At 36.3% G+C, this 19,015-nt stretch overlaps 1 protein-coding gene across 2 annotated transcripts in view; it reads right to left on the bottom strand.

Moving 5' to 3' along the window:
• HECTD2 (HECT domain E3 ubiquitin protein ligase 2) overlaps positions 1 to 19,015 on the bottom strand; it is a 74,416-nt gene that overhangs the window by 21,237 nt on the left and 34,164 nt on the right. For both annotated transcript variants that reach the window (XM_059881865.1, NM_001206772.1), the window contains exons 3-10: positions 12,081 to 12,219; positions 9,713 to 9,815; positions 9,079 to 9,165; positions 8,356 to 8,420; positions 6,048 to 6,093; positions 3,932 to 4,041; positions 2,341 to 2,489; positions 1,677 to 1,800 (exon numbers count right to left, since the gene is read on the bottom strand). In XM_059881865.1, the coding sequence (XP_059737848.1) occupies positions 1,677 to 1,800; positions 2,341 to 2,489; positions 3,932 to 4,041; positions 6,048 to 6,093; positions 8,356 to 8,420; positions 9,079 to 9,165; positions 9,713 to 9,815; positions 12,081 to 12,219 (823 nt within the window). The remainder of the gene's footprint in view (positions 1 to 1,676; positions 1,801 to 2,340; positions 2,490 to 3,931; positions 4,042 to 6,047; positions 6,094 to 8,355; positions 8,421 to 9,078; positions 9,166 to 9,712; positions 9,816 to 12,080; positions 12,220 to 19,015) is intronic.

The raw sequence follows: 19,015 nt of genomic DNA, 5'->3' as shown, positions 1-19,015 counted from the left end.
TAATGCTGGTCTAACTATGTACTTTAAAACAGTGTTCTTAGCCCTTCCCTAGTCATAGCACACAGACAAACGATACCATGTGTACGACACACTGAGACAAACACAAGAGGCTGGCCATGGCCAGACAGTGACTTGCCCTGGGGCTCTGATCCCCTTCTAGGTCCCAAGGGCTGAAGGGATCATAGGACCAAGCCTCTATAACTCATTCTTGGTACACCAGTGTTACCATACAGTGTTTAGAGGACCTTTGCATTAAAAGATGTCACTGAAATATGCATAGTAACTCTTGGCACCGTATTGTAGATTTGTCTAAAACATTACAAATACATTAAAGTGGGACAAAAAATACCTTTGTAGAATAAACTCTGTCAAGAAAAAATCCATCAGACTGGCCAAGGTCCCCCAGAAACGGAATTCTTACGCATTTCAGGTGTGGATTGAGATATATCCAGGATTCTAGTTTATGCTGCTGCTACTGCTAAGTCGCTTCAATCGTGTCCGACTCTGCGCCACCCCATAGATGGCAGCCCACCAGGCTCTACCATCCCTGGGATTCTCCAGGCAAGAACACTGGAGTGGGTTGTCATTTCCTTCTCCAATGTACGAAAGTGAAAAGTGAAAGTGAAGTCGCTCAGTCATGTCCAACTCTTCGCGATCCCATGGACTGCAGCCTACCAGGCTCCTCCATCCATGGGATTTTCCAGGCAAGAGTACTGGAGTGGTGCCATCGCCTTCTCCAATTCTAGTCTATGTTTTAGGTCAATTCTGGTAGAAAAGGTCCCTGGAAGCTTGAACCAATTCTGGGGTCATGGGTTACTTATATCCATATCGTATTTCTCAGTTAGTCTCTCTTAGAATAATGCATTCTGTAGGACATCTCAGAGTCTAGGAATAAATTATGTCTGGGATAGTCTTGCTGGTTTAATCCAAACTGTAAGTGTGACTATAAGGTGCAGGGTAATGAAGAATTTGGCCAAGTGTTTTGAAAATCTATTACACTAATGTAACAAACCGTTTCTGGTGAAGCCCTTTCTGTGTAACATCCATTCTTTTAATGCTATGTACAAAGAACAAACACTTCATCTACAGGAAAAGGGAGAAAAGGAGTGAATTCATGTGTGTATGTGCACACATGTGTGATCACTGTGTGAGATCAGGCACCAGCATACTATGGTCCACGGGACCAACATGGCCTACTACCCAGGCTTGTGAGTAAAGCTCTGGAACACAGACACACCCCTTCAGTTACATATTTTCTAAGGCTGTTTTGTGCTATAATGGTAGACCAGAGACTGCACAGCCCAAAGAGCCAGACACATTTATAATCCTGTACTTTCCAGAAAAAGTTTGTTGACCTCTGTGCTGGGTGATGGCACACAGAAAAAGAAAATTTATAAGAAACTGCATACTAAGGACTTTTCCCTTCTTAAAAAGATGTTACTAACCAAACAAAAATCATATTAACATAAACATAAATTCAGATGAAGTACAAAAAGAAGATGCTTTAGGAAATATAATGATATAATGATTTCAAGGCTGGATATCTAAAATACACTTAAAAGTTTATATGTTAAGGTATGTGTATATGTAAATTTACTTACACAAACTTATAAGTCAGTCATTATTTTGAATAGTATTTTATTCAGGTGAATAATCAAATGAACTTCTGATCATACCTGTGAGAGTTTCCAAAGCTCTGCCAGGTGTGGTATTCTTCCATGAGGTCAATGTGATCCAATGTAGAATTATAGAAATCAGTGTAAGGAATAAGGGGAGGGTGAACCAAATTGTTTGCAGTATCTGTAAAGATAAATTCTAACATAATGATCTTTCCCAATATGTACATGATTCACTCTAGTAGGAAGAATATTTTAATGCCCCCCAGAAAACCTTTATCTAGAAATTCCTCTTTTAAGCAATTGTAGTGCTGTATGAAGAAGGTAGCTTTAAAATTAAGGTCAAAATGCAGCCAATAATTACTTGCTTTAAAAGAAAACTTGAATGGTGAGGATTATAATAGTATACTAAAGGGAGTAAGCAAATGGCATACTCAGGAATGAATATAAGTTCATGTATTCTTAGGAACCTCTACTTAGGAGGTCATATGCAGTTGACAGCCATAAAACAGAATTCTGCTCCATAAAATGCATAAAGCTTTTTCATGCTTATACATTAATTGTGAAATCCATTAGCAAAATAGAAAATACATTACTACAACTCTCCTCCTCAAAGGAATGATTTAAGATGTACGTAATGCCTCTATAGTATTTTGAGGTCCTTATGGAAATATCCTTATATTTAATAAAAGAAAAGTAAAGATGATTGAATAATAAAACCTACTAAGTAAAGCCAGTACTTTAGATGCTGACGGGATCCACCACGAACACTTTGATATAGGTGGAAATTCTTCAGGTTTTGCAGGAAACAGGCGTAAAGAAATAAATTGCAGCAATCTCTCTACCAATGGTTTGAACCTCTTCTGGGATAATCTGGTAAAGATTTTGAAATAATTCCAATCAAAATTCACATTTTTCTATTTTGGCAATATATTTGTTAGAGATCAAAGTTCATCCTTTATGCATAAAATTTTAGACTATTCCCCCAAATTCTATTTCTTTAATTGCCCCAAATTTGAAAAGATGCAAAATTTTACCTCAAGTATCATTTCTTAATTAAATAAGAAATAAACACTAAAATTACTATAAAGTTAGCATTAAACATTTCACTTTTAAGGCTTTTAGTATTCAGTCACTCTTCATTCATAGACTCTGTATTTGCAAATTCACCCATTTTCTACTATTTAATTCTAAACCCCAAATAAATAATTGTGGTGCTTCTGTGGTCATCTCATGGCAGTGCAAAGAGTAACAAAAAACGGGAGTTGCTTCTGCTGAGGCTGAATAAGGTGACGCTCTGCCTCCTTGTTTTAGCTCTCATACTGCAAATAAGTATTCTTTATGCAATCTACTTGGGTCATGCTTTTCAAATTCTTATGCTTTTCATTTGTGATTTTGCCCCTAACTCTAGTGTTAAAGTTCTAAAGTTCTGACTAGTGTTCCTAAGAAGGATGTGATGTGCCTTACGGAGAAGGGACTTGTGTCCAATAAACTTTGCTCAGACATGAGTTACGATGCTATTGGCGGTGTGTTAGCTGCTCAGCTGTGTCTGACTCTTTGTGGCCCCATGAACTGTAGCCTGCCAGGCTCCTCAGTCCACGGAATTTTCCAGGCAAGAATACTGGAGTGGGTTGCCATTCTCTTCTAGAGGGGATCTTCCCAACCCAGGGATTGAATCTGGGTCTCCTGCATTGCATGCAGATTCTTCACCTTTTGTTGGCTGTGAGTTGAATGTTAATAAAATAATGATTTTACCAAATAAGGTGTCTTTAAAATGAAACACAGATAAAGTAAGGCTATGTACTGATATGCTGATGGAAATGTGAGCAACGGCTTGTAGGAATCTAACCCTCTTGAGTGGGAATAATGGTTCACTATTCACCAACTCAGTACTCACATTAGCTTTATAGAATGTAACTATTGCTAATAATGAGAACTTATTGTATTTAAAATTAATTTTGGGACAATTTAGCTTCTTTAGCTTGTATTAGTCATGGGGAAAAGTAATTGTTAATGTAAGTACAGTACTGTGAAAAAAAATACTGTACTTTTATAAATTATATTGATGGCTTGCTTATATGTTCAACGATAGGAATGTGCTGTATAAAATGCAAAAGCAGTGGACAGAAATCTCAACAACAGCAGGTACAAGCAAAATGGTTACTTACACACAAAACAGATCTTTAATAACCTCTATGTAGTACTAAACAATACACTTGTAATTGGCTTCTGAAGCACTGTGTCATTTCTAAAGACCTGAAAACATTTAATGTTATTATAAAATTAAAAGTTCTTAATATCATAGAGTAATTTACTTTTTAAACCAGTGAGCTAGGAAATGATGGTCAGCTTCCACTAAGCTGGCTGTCTGTCGTAGCAAGTGGGCATAGATGACATACGTAGATGTGTTATTAAATTGAGGATTCTGAAAAAGATATTGAAGATAAGTGTGTTAAAATTGTGTTAACATGTAAAAGGAAAGACACTAAGCTTAATGAACTAAGTGGCAAATTCAGAAAACTAAATTTGAGATTATGAAATACTAGGTGAAATCCTTTAAAATAAGAATCTATTTGTTTCATTATTTAATTAACAGAGACTTGGATTTCCACAATGGTCCAGTGGCTTTGAATTAAGAAAGATTTAGGTCTGAGGGCTACTTCTACCACTTACTACTATACGCCCTTAAGAATGTTCCTTAAACTTTGACGCTCAACTTCTTCATCTAGAAAATGGGAATGATAATATCTATCTTGGGGGTTGTTTTGAGTATTAAAAAAAAAAAAACTATAACATAAAGCACCTAGCTCACTGCCTCGTATAAATGGAAGGAATCACTCCTTTCCAATTAAGAAAAACCTGGTTCTCTCTTGATTTAAAAAAGGGAGGGACAGAGAATGCTAGAAAAATAAAAGCTGGTAATGAAACTTGCAATGTGAAAGGAGTTATTTGCATATTTCACAAAGAACAAGGGGAGAATCACCTAACAGCTCCTGAGAACTTTTAAATGTTAAAGGAGAGCTTGTAAACCAAGCACAAACTCTAGTTACATTTCCAAAATCTAAAACTCACAATGTACATTTCAGAACTTGATAGTAAAAATAAGTATTACTGAACAATAAACTGAAATTGTAAAAAAGAAAAGAGCACCACATGTTTTCAAAACCATCCTGATTTATGGTCAGGATGGTTCAAAATAAGGGAGTGACCCCAGCTGATAATCTCACTAAGTGATAGCTCTTATGTGTAGAGCTTGCTGCTGCTGCTAAGTCACTTCAGTCATGTCCAACTCTGTGCGACCCCATAGACTGCAGCCCACCCAGGCTCCCCTGTCCCTGTGATTCTCCAGGCAAGAATACTAGAGTGGGTTGCCATTTCCTTCTCCAATGCATGAAAGTGAAAATTGAAAGTGAAGTCGCTCAGTCATGTCCGACCCTTAGCGACCCCATGGACTGCAGCCTACCAGGCTCCTCCATCCATGGGATTTTCCAGGCAAGAGTACTGGAGTGGGATGACATTGCCTTCCTGAGGATCAAATACACTCTCCTAAAAATTTGAGCTTCATGTTGTAACTTTCTAGCTTTTACTATCTTCACATATATTTTCATTTTTTTTTCCAGTTTTGTCTTTCTCTTCTTACCTTTTTACCTCCCCTTCCTCTTCTTAGATCTCTCAACTGCTTTTTATCTATTTCCCCCCACTTTTTCTTCTTTTTCTTTTTTCCTCTCTCCTCTTCCTTCTACCCATATCTTCCGTATTTTTTTATTGGACATAATATTAAATTAAACATTATATCTTATTTAACATAATTTTTCTTATCTTTAAATGAGACAATAATCTATACAACCATCTTTGGTAAACTGTGAAGAATAATACAAATATAGTATGCTAGCTATAGGAATACCATACTTCTCAAAAAATTATAAAAGTTAAAATTACTTTTCATTTGTTTGGACCTTATTTATTTATTTATATCAATGAATCTGTATCTCTTGAGAGGAAAAAGTTCATCATCTTTGCTTCAGCAAACATAAACAACCACTTTGATTTTTCCATTAGAATTCTAGCTTAAATATTTATTGAAAAGTTAGAAACCTACTAATTGGGAAACAAAAAAAGAGTTTTGAAGCCCCCTTAAAAAACTAGTTACAAGAAAGGAAGTTGACTGGAGGGGGAAGAAGTGCTTTTATTCTGTTTGTTCCAGAACTCAACAGCAGGAAGGCAAGAGCTAAATTAACATATTAATTCTGGAGATAATTTAGCTTCCCACTGTTTGTTATAGCTTTAATTCTCTGATTAAAAGTAATTATAATCTAAAAAGTATCAAAAACGCTGCTCAAAATAATACTTAGTACTGGATATCATTTTACTTACACATGTACAGATTGAAATATGAATTATCCAATTTCAACTAAGTTCTTGCTTTCTTACCTGTAAAAGTATAAAATATGCTCTAAGATCATCTTTTGTTCGTGGACTGAAAAAGAAAGAAGTGTAACTGATCAGAGATGCTTAATCTTACATCATCTAATAAAAATTATCAATGTTTCTGTGAGAACTGACTTGATAAAAGCTAAAACCTAGACTTGAATCTGAAAACATAAATGTAAATCATTGCCTAAAGTGTACTAGACGCCCTTTATAAATGTAAAGCCACATCATCTGAAATATAAATAAATAACATGTGTATTTAAATTTTGAAATTTATATGTATGTATATTACATATACAATTTTAAAATTAGTAGTAATATTCCTCTATGGAAGAATTATCTGACTGAATAATGATTTAAATTATTTGGGTTTAAATAAAATCTAAACTATTTCTTCCTATAGTAGTCTACATAATTTTCAGATTATTTTCTAAATGGGACTACTGTTTTATTTTAGAAATTATATTTGAAAATATTTTAATAAGATCAAAGCAATTCATAAATATTAAAATTCCTGGTGATAAGAGAGTCCTGTTTTTTTTTTTTCCCACTTTATAGCTGTACCATTAAAATGTCCATCTTCCTGTCCTATGCACTAGTATTTTAGTTCAGTGTACAGCTTTGGGTCCAGAACTGGTGGTTAAGATCATAGGCTCTTTTGCCAGACAGCCTGGGTTCTAATTATGACTAAGGCACTTATTGTGTTAACCTAGGCAATTTACTTCTCTGTAAATTAATTTCCTCAAGTGTGAAGTGAAAATAATCCTATTACCTATTTCACAGGATTGCAGTGAAGATTCAATATGAGAAATACATGCAAAATCATTTGAAAGGTCATTAGCCTATAGTAAACAGTCAATAAGCTATAGATCTTGTTGTTGTTACTATAAGTCCAAAATAAAACACAATTTTGGGGGTAGAGACCACATGATCGTTTCATAAGTAAGTTGCATCAAATTATTTTAATCTGTCTCAGGTACACATTTGAGGAGCAGGGGTTAGAAAGCTGTGGGAGCGTGCTCAGAGGGGACTAGGGTCCTGCAGTTTCAGATCACTGGACTTCCTCACTCTCCTAAGCATTCTGTTGACATTCTAATTTTTCCTCTTCATCTCCAATGAGGCATTATATATTCAACCAGAAACATAAAGTTCAAGGAAAATGCAAAAGTATTACTAGAACGATAAACTAGGAAAATATTAAGACAAAAATCACATGCAAAATATAATATGATTTCAATTGTTTTAAAAAGACAACTAGAAAAAAACTGCACAGTTACATTTTTACTTTTTTAATACTATTCTGCCTTTTCTCAATGTTCTATAAAAACCACAAATTTCTTTGAAAATTGGAACAATGTTAAAATATATAGGGTATATTTAACATATTTAAGAACTGTGGTTTGGTATTTTCAAACCGGGCTTAATATAAACATTTATATTATAATTTAATGGCATTGCTTGGCTTTAACAGCAGCTATTATTTAAATTGTTATTTAAGTAATATCAATTAAAATATGTACTTTTAAAACTGTATTTTTGTGTTCTGCATATTCCAAACACTATCAATTACATTGCCCATTCTTTACATAACAATTCAATATTTAGTTCCAGAAAAAAAATGTTTTAGTGGCTAAATTTATGTTTCCTTATATTAGAAATAAGGAAATGTCTACCCTGCTACCCGGAAGCCCAAGGATAATGCTCATATTATTTCATTCTAGGTTACTGATTTAACCACCCATCCTATTTTTGTAAAGCACATATATCTCTATACAACAAATTTTATATATAGTTTTAAAGAATTCACAGATCCTCTGAGGCTCACATGTGGATCCTCCTAATAAGTCATAAGTCTCGAGTTAAAAAGCTTTGTTATAAATGGTTTACAATTTCATTCTATGTTTTTACTATATCAACTAAAATCTTTTCTAAGTAAAACTGCTGCTGCTCCTAAGTCGCTTCTGTCGTGTTCGACTCTGTGCGACCCCATGGACGGCAGCCCACCAGGCTCCCTGTCCCTGGGATTCTCCAGGCAAGAACACTGGAGTGGGTTGCCATTTCCTTCTCCAATGCATGAACGGAAAAGTGAAAGTGAAGTCGCTCAGTCATGTCTGACTCTTAGCGACCCCATGGACTGCAGCCTACCAGGCTCCCCCGTCCATGGGATTTTCCAGGCAAGAGTACTGGAGTGGGGTGCCATTGCCCTCTCCGTCTGAGTAAACACACACATATATATTACAGTTGGATGAGGTATACAGATTAACCATCTATACTGATGAGCTACAACTACAATATTGGTCACAATTACCCTTTCCATTCTTGTAACAGGCTGTTAATGATTCCCTTTAATACTGTCTTCTGAATGTCTTGAGGCTGTAGGCAAAAGAAAATCATGAAATAATTACAATTAGATATTTAGGTGACTTTTATACGTTACTTATATTTACAGATCTGTTTCAGTGGTTAAAATTGGACTTGATGACCAATTACTGCCGTTTATGGTGGTCTCAATTTCACTTCTGAAAGATTACAATGAAAATGTCCCCTGGGATGTGCACTGTACAACCTGCACAAACAGTGGTGGCTGTTTAATGATTACCATCAGTTTTATGTAACAGTGAAAAACAGAAAAAGAAAAATAGTTTCACTGTCTCTGGATCAACAAGATTAAATCATTAACACAAACTGAAGAACAGCATGTTTAACAATATAAAATGATGGCATACATTTTATACACATTTATATGTTATAATTAGCAGTTCAGTCCACATTTCATTATAAAGTACAACCAAATTATGTTAAAAAAAAAGATTAAAAATTTTTCTTACGGAATTTGAAAAACTTTTTAATTAAAAAAATATAAGAATTAAAAAATAATCTAACTTTCTGAGAATTTCAACCAAATTTATCAAAAAACTTCCTTATGTAATTATGTTACAGGTGAGTTTTACAACATTTGTGTGGCTGATTTCCAAGTACAGTATAGACTCAAACAATTGTATGATTTGCATGTTTCGTAAATGATACTTACAGTATTAAGTAAGGCATCATATACAGCATTCACAAATTTAGCATTAATCCCAGAGTCTTCAATAGTATTAGAGGCAGAGGCATCTTTCTGAAAATTCAATTAAAGAACTAAGTGTATATAACATTTTAAGAACTATTCTAAGTAATATCTGAATCATAACTATTCCTTCATAATTTGTAATATTAGTATGATGATATAAAAGAACTGTTACGGCTAAATTGCTAAAAATAAAAATAAATACATAAGGATTATTTTAATAATTTCTTTTTTAAAAACTTGAAGAATGGAGTCAAATGTTGTTATTCGCTAAGTCATGTTTGACTCTTTGTGATCTCATGGACTGCAGCATGCCAGGCTTCCCTGTTCTCTGCTATCTCCTGGAGTTTGCTCAAATTCATGTCCATAGAGTCAGTGAGATTATCTAACCATCTCAAGTATTACATTAGTACAAATAAAAACAATTTTTAAGATATCACTTAAGTAATTATTGTGATACCTATAATTTCAGAATTAATACATACTTATATTTGCTTAAGTAGCTGCTTAAGCCAATATTGGGTAGAAAAAGAGGTAAATTCAGTGTCTTTTGGGGGGAAAATTTAAAAAGTGAAAAATGTGCTTTACATGTTATTACCTTAAATGCAGCACTTAGTTCTGGAAAAGAATCAAATGTTGTAAGATAAAAATCATATACTGTTTTCCAATCTCCTGATGACTTAGCTTTTTCTACATCTTCCCTAAAATAAAAGCACTTATTAGCCACAACAGATAAAAACATTATTCAGATAATACAGCACTGATTCTTTACAGATAAGTGTTACCCAACATGCAACTTGAAATAATGAAGCTGAATACAGGAATGTGTTCCAGTTAATGTAAATATGTAGTTTCTGAATTTATAATTCTTAATTGGATTAAGATATTAATCCAGCTTCAACTTTCCCATTTATTTGCTTTTATAAAAGTTCACTTTTGGGCTTCCCTGGTGGTCCAATGGTTGTGAATCCACCTTGCAATGCAGGGGACGCCAGCTAGATTCCTGGTCTGGGAGGATCCCACATGCCACAGAACAACTAAGCCCAGGCACCACAACCACTGAGCCCGTGTGCCTGAAGCCTGTGCTCTGCAACCAGGGAAGCCACTGCAGTAAGGAGCCCGTGCACCACACACAGGAAGTAGCCCCCACGTGCTGCAACGAGAGAAAGTCCATGCACAGCAACAAAGACCCAGCACAGGCAAAATAAACAAACAAATATTTTTTAAAAGTTCATTTTGACATGCTCCTTATAATTATCTCTCTTTCCTTTCCAGCCAAATTTCTTGACAGATTTTGTTTACATTCTGTCCCTACTTTCTCTTTCTCACTGAGTCCTTTGAGTATCCATTTGGTTTTTATTATTAGGTTGGTGCAAAAAGTAAATATGGTTTTGCATTGTTGAACTTTGCCCTTTGATATTGGAATACACTCTTAAATAAATGTGGTTATGCTATTATATATCATTTTAATGCACATTTCTTGCTTTATGTCTTTTTGCTTTATTACTAGCTGTTTATTTTGTATTTTAGACTACAGAAATGATGTTAGACAAAAAGCTAATTTGAGCAATTTTTGTATTCGAGTTCAAAATGGGTCATAAAGCAGTGGAGACAATTAACAACATCAACAACACATCTGGCCCAGGAACTGCTAACGAATGTACAGTGCACTAGTGGTTCAAGAAGTTTTGCAAAGGAAATGAGAGCCTTGAAGATGAGGAGCATAGTGGCCGGCCATTGGAAGTTAACTATGACCAACCGAGAGCCATTATTGAAGCTGTTCTTCTTATAACTACATGAGAAGTTGCCAAAAAACTCAACGCTGACCATTCTAAGGTCATTCGGCATTTGAAGCAAACTGGAAAGGTGAAAAAGCTCGATAAATGGATGCCTCGTGAGCTGACTGCAAATAAAAAGAGCCATTGTTTTGAAGTGTCATCTTCTCTTATTCTATGCAACCAACCATTTCTTGATTGGATTGTGACCTGTGACGAAAAGTGGACGTTATATGACAACTGCAATGACCAGCTCAATGGCTGGACAGAGAAGATGCTCCAAAGCACTTCCCAAAGCCAAACTTGCACCAGAAAAAGATCATAGTCACTGTTTGGGGGTCTACTGCCTGTCTGATCCACTACAGCTTTGGAATCCCAGCGAAACCATTACATCTGAGACATCTGAGAAGTATGCTCAGCAAATTGATGAGATGCGCTGAAAACTGCAACACCTGCAGCTGGTACTGGTCAACAGAAGGGATCCAATTCTCCATGACAACACCTGACCACATATCACACGACAAACGTTTCAAAAGGTGAACGAGTTAGGCCATGAAGTTTTGCCTCGTCTGCCATATTCACCTGACCTCTTACCAACTGACTATCACTTCTTCAAGCATCTTGACAACTTTTTGCAGGGAAAACACCTCCACAACCAGCAGGAGGGAGAAAATGCTTTCCAAGTGTTTGCTGAATTCTGAAGCATGGACTTTTCTGCTACAGGAATGAATGAACTTATTTCTTGTTGGGAAAAATGTGTCAACTGTAATAGTTCCTATTTTGATTAATAACGATGTGTTTGAGCCTACTTATAATAATTTAAAATTCATGGCTGGAAACCAATATTACTTTTGTACCAACTTAATAGCAGCACGGTAGCTTCTATGGTCTGTGGGTCATGTAGTAAATGAAATCTTATTTTTTAAATAGGACACAGTCCTTCATCTCCGCTTGTTTTGATTCATTTTCTCTTATTTAGTGTTTCTTTTGTTGCAACATTATCTATCCCTTACCTGTTAATTAATTTGTTCTCACCTTCAACTTAAGACATCCAGTCTTTGGTTCCTTCACTCTTATAATACCTTATGAGCCATAAGTTCAATTAATTTCCCACACAAAAATATTAAATTATGTGAAGTGCCGACATGCAGTTGATTATATGTCTACATGTAACAATGAGCCAAAACTTACAGAAAGTCTTTCATAGTTTTGGGCTGAACTGGAAGGATGGGTTCTGGCAGAACTGGGGCTTTCATTTCAGATGATAATGGATCTGTGGAGATGCGCTGTTTTTGTCTAACATCAAGGGAAATTGGTGGTAGGTCTCTCACTGTGAAGGATAAAGTATTCAATGCAATTAATCATAAGCTTTTCCAAATTACAAAAATGCCATGCTAAGTCAACATGAACAGAGAACGAATGGATTACTTTGTATTGCATTCACTTTGGGATCATATAATAGGAAAACCTACCACACTGAAGGGCACTTACTGGGAGAGTCTGTTGTCACCCTACCCAATTTCACCCACAATAGAAAAATTACATGCCATTTAAAGTTGTCTACAGATACAATATAGGGCTTCCCAGGTGGCTCAGTGGTAAAGAATCTGCCTGCTAAGCAGGAGATGCAGGTTCAATCCCTGTACCTCCAGAGGGCTGGGAAGATCCCTTGGAGAAGGAAATGACAAGCCACTCCAGTATTCTTGTCTGGAAAATCCCATGGACAGAGGAGCCTGGTGGGCTACAGTCCATGGGGTCACAAAGAAGTCAGACACAACTTAGTGACTGAACAACAACAAAAACAGATATAATATAGAATTTTTCTTTCACCGCCTCCCTTCCTATAAATTGTCTTTTAGAGACTATTTCAGCGAGATGAGATGTTTTTAGTGATTATTAGCTTTCTGAATATAGTTGCTCCTTGAATGGTGCAGAACTTGGGCACCGACCCCTCACATAATTTTACAGTTGGCCTTCTGCACCCTCAGTTCAACCAAACACAGATTCTGTCGTAGTACAGTACTTCTATACTGAAATTCATTGAAAAAAAAAAATCAGCCTGTAAGTGGACTCACACCGTTCAAAACCATGTTGTTCAAGGGTCAATCGTATAGGTAGGTCACTTACTTATATTCTCTGCAATTTTCTGTTGGAGTTTCAGCACTTTGTTATCAAGTTGCATGAACAGTTCATGTATTTTTCTTTTCCCCCAAATACCCACTGGTTCAATGACTGGCCTTTTTGTTACATTTCATAACCTTATAATGGTAAAATAAAACAAGTACAGAAATAGCTCATAAAACAAATGTATGGCTTAAAGATTACTGCAAGGCAAACACCTGTGAAACACTAACCAGTCAAGAAATAGAGTGTTACCAGCCCCTCCCTGCTCTATTCCAATGTTAGTTAATTTCTCTCAATTTCTTTATAACTCTTTCCTCATTTCTTTTTAAATGTTAAATATTTTCTCATTTTTTAGGTCTCATAAGGTGCTTTTACATTTGTTTTTTTTTTTATGTTCCTTCCAGTTTATTTCTAAAATTAAATTCTAATTATTTCCTTTATTGTCACTTGAGTTTTCATTTTTTGCAATTCTAATTTATGGCATTCTTTCAGGTGTCATATCATTTTCTTAATGAATTTTAGCTCATTTTGAAATAGAATTTTATCTTTTTTTGTGGGCATGTGTTTCTGATGCGCTCTCATTGCTCAAGTGGCTATTATTGTTTTTTATTACAATAAAATTTTGTAATTAAAAATTATAAATTTTGCAGCCAATTTGATTTGAAATTATTTCCCCCAAATTTTTAGAAGGAGGTGTAGCTCTCCTTTTTTCGTTTTTATGTAGAACTCAAATATATGGTAGCTTGCTTTCTGGGATTCCAGGCCCTGCTTCCCTGCTCCACTTTTATTCCAGTTTTCTCTATCTTTAATCGCTATTGTCCCAGAGCTGCTCAAATTTGATTGTAATCTCAGGATACCCTCCACACCCACCCCCAGCCTGGAGGGAAGTACTAGTTGGGTTCAGACCTGACATGGGCCACCTGCATGCACCTGCTCTTGGCAAAACCCCTCCCAATTTCAGTTTCTGTTCTCTAATTGGCCTCCTGAGCTTTCCAATGAATAGCCATTCCCTTCTTCAGGGGATCTTCCCGACCCAGGGATCAAACCCTTGTCTCCCGCATTGCAGACAGATCCTTTACCATCTCAGCCACCAGGAAAGCCCTTATCCAGTGAATACCTGCTGCTTATTTGAAAGCTCTCTTGATCCTGAGTCCGTCAAACAGCCCAGATGCTTCCTTCTGCTTACATCTTCTGATTCTGGTGGTTTGTCCTGCTATCTTTTGGGGTTTACAGGGACATTTTATGAGCTAATTCTGTAGTAAATGATGTCCAAGATGTTTAATTTTGCTATAGAGGTGGTGTGTGTTTTACTAGGGACTCAGGGAGATTAAAAAACAATACTGCTTCTGCTGTTACCTTCTTTAAAATCTGTTTGTCTTTTAATTTTATTTCTGAACACAGAAAAGTAATTTTTCTTCTTTTATTCATTTTTAATTGGAGGATAACTGCTTTACAATATTGTGCTGGTTTTTTTGCTGGTTTTTGCCATATATCAACATGAAACAGCCACAGGTATACATATGTCCCCTCACTCTTAAACCTCCCTTCTGCCTCCCACCTCATGCCACCCCTCTAGGTTGTCACAGAGCGCCAAGTTTGAACTCCCTGTGTCATATAGCAAATCCCCACTTGCTATCTGTTTTACATATGGTAGAGTATATTTTTCAATGCTACTCTCTCAATTCATCACACCTTCTCCTTCCCCAACTGTGTCCACAAGTCTTGGAAACAGAGAAGAATTTAAATAATACTTCTATTACTTAATTTATCAACATATTCCTTTAGTAATTTTTTATGATTAGTAATCCAAGCCTTCTCTCCCTAGAGACCTAGAGAGCAGATGACCATGTATCTCTTCTAATCTGTGCTTCTTTTCCCACTGCAGTACATGTGAAGGATGTACTTACCACATTGCCAAGCAAACAGTAAATGCTCAATAAATTTTATCATTTCTAGAATTTATGAGGCAATGCAATGTAAAGTGTATTTTTTTCCTAAATGCCCCATTTCAGAATACCATGTATAAAAGTATATCACTGCACACTGTTTTTTGATACTTTTATCATATATCAAGTTCTTCTATATTCTGGAGCCTATTATTGGGCTAATGCATATGACTCTACTGACCTGTTAACTTTTGTACGAAATAATTTCACTTACTATAGCTTAATATCTATCAATACCTGGTAAGGCAATAGGCTTGGTGAGAGATAGCTGGTGGCTTGGGCCTGAGTGGTAGTAGTAAACTGATGAGAAATGGTTGGATTTGTGACATATTCTGAATATAGAATGATAGGAAGATATGTCAGCAGACAGAGAAATGCCAGGATTTGTTAAAAGAAAGATGAGCCAAAGATGACTTGGATAATTTAGCTTGACCATTAACTGGGCCCATTTACTGAAATGGAGAACACTAGACCACTCAGTTCAGTTCAGTCACTCAGTCGTGTCTGACTCTTTGCAACCCCATGAACCGCAGTAAGCCAGGCCTCCCTGTCCATCACCAACTCCTGGTGTCCACCCAAACCCATGCCCATGGAGTCGGTGATGCCATCCAATCATCTCATCCTCTGTCATGCCCGTCTCCTCATGCCCTCAATCTTTCCCAGCATCAGGGTCTTTTCAAATGAGTCAGCTCTTTGCATCAGGTGGCCAAAGTATTGGAGTTTCAGCTTCAACATCAGTCCTTCCAATGAACACCCAGGACTGATCTCTTTGCAGTCCAAGGGACTCTCGAGAGTCTTCTCCAACATCACAGTTCAAAAGCATCAATTCTTCGGTGTTCAGCCTTCTTCACAGTCCAACTCTCACATCCATACATGACCACTGGAAAAACCATAGCCTTGACTAGACGGACTTCTGTTGGCAAAGTAATGTCTCTGCTTTTTAATATACTGTCTAGGTTGGTCATAACTTTCCTTCCAAGGAGTAAGCGTCTTTTCATTTCATGGCTACAATCACCATCTGCAGTGAATTTGGAGCCCAGAAAAATAAAGTCAGCCACTATTTCCACTGTTTCCCCATCTATTTGCCATTAAGTGATGGGACTGGATGCTAGACCACTAGAGGAAGTTTGGGGTTTTTTCAGGGGTTGGGGTGGGTGGGAGTCAGAAAGTTTTCTTTCGGCCATATTAAAGGTAAGATGCTTATGAGACATCCAAATGCAGATGTTGAGTAGATATGACTCTTGAGTGCAGGGGAGCTGTGAAGGTTTATAGCTCATAGTAAAAATGCTCGATTAACGAGATCCCTAAGGAGAGGGTAAACAGAGAAGAAGCCTGAGAATTGAGCTCTGGGGACTGTGTCCTGGAGCGGTTCAACACTGGAAGCCAATTAATTCTCTCTCTTTTATTTCACAGTGAAAATACTGAAGGCTGGACTTTTATTTTGAATGTAGCTCTAGTCTTCTCTTCTAATTTATGATGCAGTACTTTCATATTAAATAGTTGCTATTTTCTAAACCTGTAAGTTCAGTCTTAAATTTCTTAAATATAGAAATTAAGGAAACTATTAAAATTTTTTTCAGCCAGTATGCTTAAATTTCTATTATTTATTCTAGTTTTATGCCATTGCAGTTAAGGAATATAAACTTAACAATTTCTTATATAAGTAATTTATTGAAAACAACTTTGTCCATTTATTATAAAATTTTATTAAAGACTCAGGATTAGAAAGGATGAAACAACACCATCATTTTCAAATGATTTAATTATAAACACTAAGTCGCTTCAGTCGTGTCCGACTCTGTGCGACCCCATAGACGGCAGCCCACCAGGCCCTGCCGTCCCTGGGATTGTCCAGGCAAGAACACTGGAGTGGGTTGCCATTTCCTCCTCAAATGCATGAAAGTGAAAAGTGAAAGTGAAGTTGCTCTGTCGTGTCCGACTCTTCTCGACCCCAAGGACTGCAGCCTACCAGGCTCCTTCATCCATGGGATTTTCCAGGCAAGAGTACTGGAGTGGGGTGCCATTGCCTTCTCCCAATTATAAACACAGACAAATCCAAAACAACCTCCAAATATCGCCAATAATCCAAAATAGAAAAACTAAGAGTTTAGCAAGGTGCATGGATTTTTAACACCAGCAACAAACTACAAAATACAGTTTTTAAAATGTGTAAAACTATTAAAAAAATATAAATAAATTGTAAAATCTCCGTAGAGAAAATACTAAAAGTTTGTTTACAGATTGAAAAAAAGATCTAAATAAATAGAAAGCAATACCACATTTGTGGCTGATGATCATAAAGAAGACAATTTTCCCTAACTGGTCATCAGATTCAAAACAGTTCAATAAAATTCCAGGCTTCCCTGGTGATTCAGACATAAGGAATCCACCTGCCAGGGAGGAAGACTCAGGTTCAGTCCCAGGTCTGGGAAGATCCCATTTGCCATGGAGCAATAGACTGGGCACCACGACTACTGAGCCTGTGCTTTAGAGCCAGGGAACTATAACTAGTGAAGGCCACGTGCCCTACAGTCTGTGCTCCAGAACGAGGGAAGCCACCGCCATGAGAAGCAGCTCATGAACCGGAACTAGAGGGCAGCCCCCGCTCGCTGTAACTAGAGAAAGCCTGCACAGCAACGAAGACCAGGCACAGCCATAAATAAATAAATAAAATTATTTTTCAAAAAATCCCAGCAATATTTTGGACTTTATTTATTCTAAAAGTCATATGGGAGACCAAATGCACAAGAATAGCTACAGAATTTCTAAAGAAACAGGAGTAAGAAGAGGGGACCTTGCTATACCCTCAAAATTTTTTTGAGGTTATAGTAACCAAGACAGTGTTTTACTAACATAGGATTAGATAAGTTAACCAATGGAATAGAGAACCCAGAATCATATCCATCCATACATAAAAGTTCAATATATGAAATATATGGCAGATCATTGGAAGAAACAAAGAATTTGAAAATATGGTTAACCACATGGGGAAAATATGAAGTTGAATCCCTATCACATACTTTATAAATTAGGAATAGGAGAATCCTTCTGCTTTTGGGACAAAGAAGTTTCTTTTTTTACAGGTGTAACCAAAAAGTACAACTATAAACAAATTGATACTTTTGACTATGTTAAAATTAAAAACTTCTGATTACCAAAGATACCGTGAATTAACAAAAATGTAAGTTACAAGTTGGAAGGAAAATCTGAAATAAATACAACAAAAGATGAGCACCTAGAGATATTTCCTAAAAAATCACTGAGAAAAAAAAAAAAGAAAAATAATACAGACAGAAAGTCTATTGTATTTTTTGCTTATCATGTTCCTTCTTGAGTTCAACATTGCTTCTTTCATTGTTTCCCTTCTGTTCAGGGAACCCCGTAATACATTCTTTTAGACCATCTACTGGCAACAAATTCTGTTTTTTTTTTCCTTCATCTGGGAATGTCCTGATATCCTCTCCATTCCTGACAATAGGATTCTGGGTATAGGATATATGATTCGGGGTTGGCAGTTCTCTCAGCCACTTCCTTCTGGCCTCCTTTACTGATAAGAAGTTGTTATTTGAAAGATTTCCCCCTATCAGTAACGGTATCATGTTTCTATGGCTACTTTTCAATATTTTGTTGCTGTTGTCTTTAGTTTTTAGAAGTCTAATTATGCTAAGACTTGATGAGGATCTCTTTGGGCTTACCCTGTATGGGATTTGCTCAGCTTCTTGAACCTAGAGGTTCATGTCTCTTACCAAGTGTGGGAAGTTTTCAACTACTTTTTGAGTACTTTTTCAGCCTACCCTCTTCTTTCTCTCCTAAGACTCCAATGACAAGAATGTACTATCTTTTGTTACTATCTGTTACCCACAGGTCTCTGAGATGATTCATTTTTGTTTCTATCCAATCTATTTTCTCTTTATTGTTCAGATTGGGTAATTTCCACTGTTCTATATTCCAGCTCATTAATTCCTGTCCCTTCCATTCTGCTGCTGAGTCCACCTACTAAGCATTTTACTTTGGTTACTATATTTTGTCAAGCATTAATACTGTGAAGAAGGCTGA

The sequence above is a fragment of the Bos taurus genome, chromosome 26 (genome assembly GCF_002263795.3).
Source record: "Bos taurus isolate L1 Dominette 01449 registration number 42190680 breed Hereford chromosome 26, ARS-UCD2.0, whole genome shotgun sequence".
Taxonomy (NCBI): Eukaryota; Metazoa; Chordata; class Mammalia; order Artiodactyla; family Bovidae; genus Bos; species Bos taurus.
This window is presented reverse-complemented; position numbering and strand designations above follow the sequence as displayed.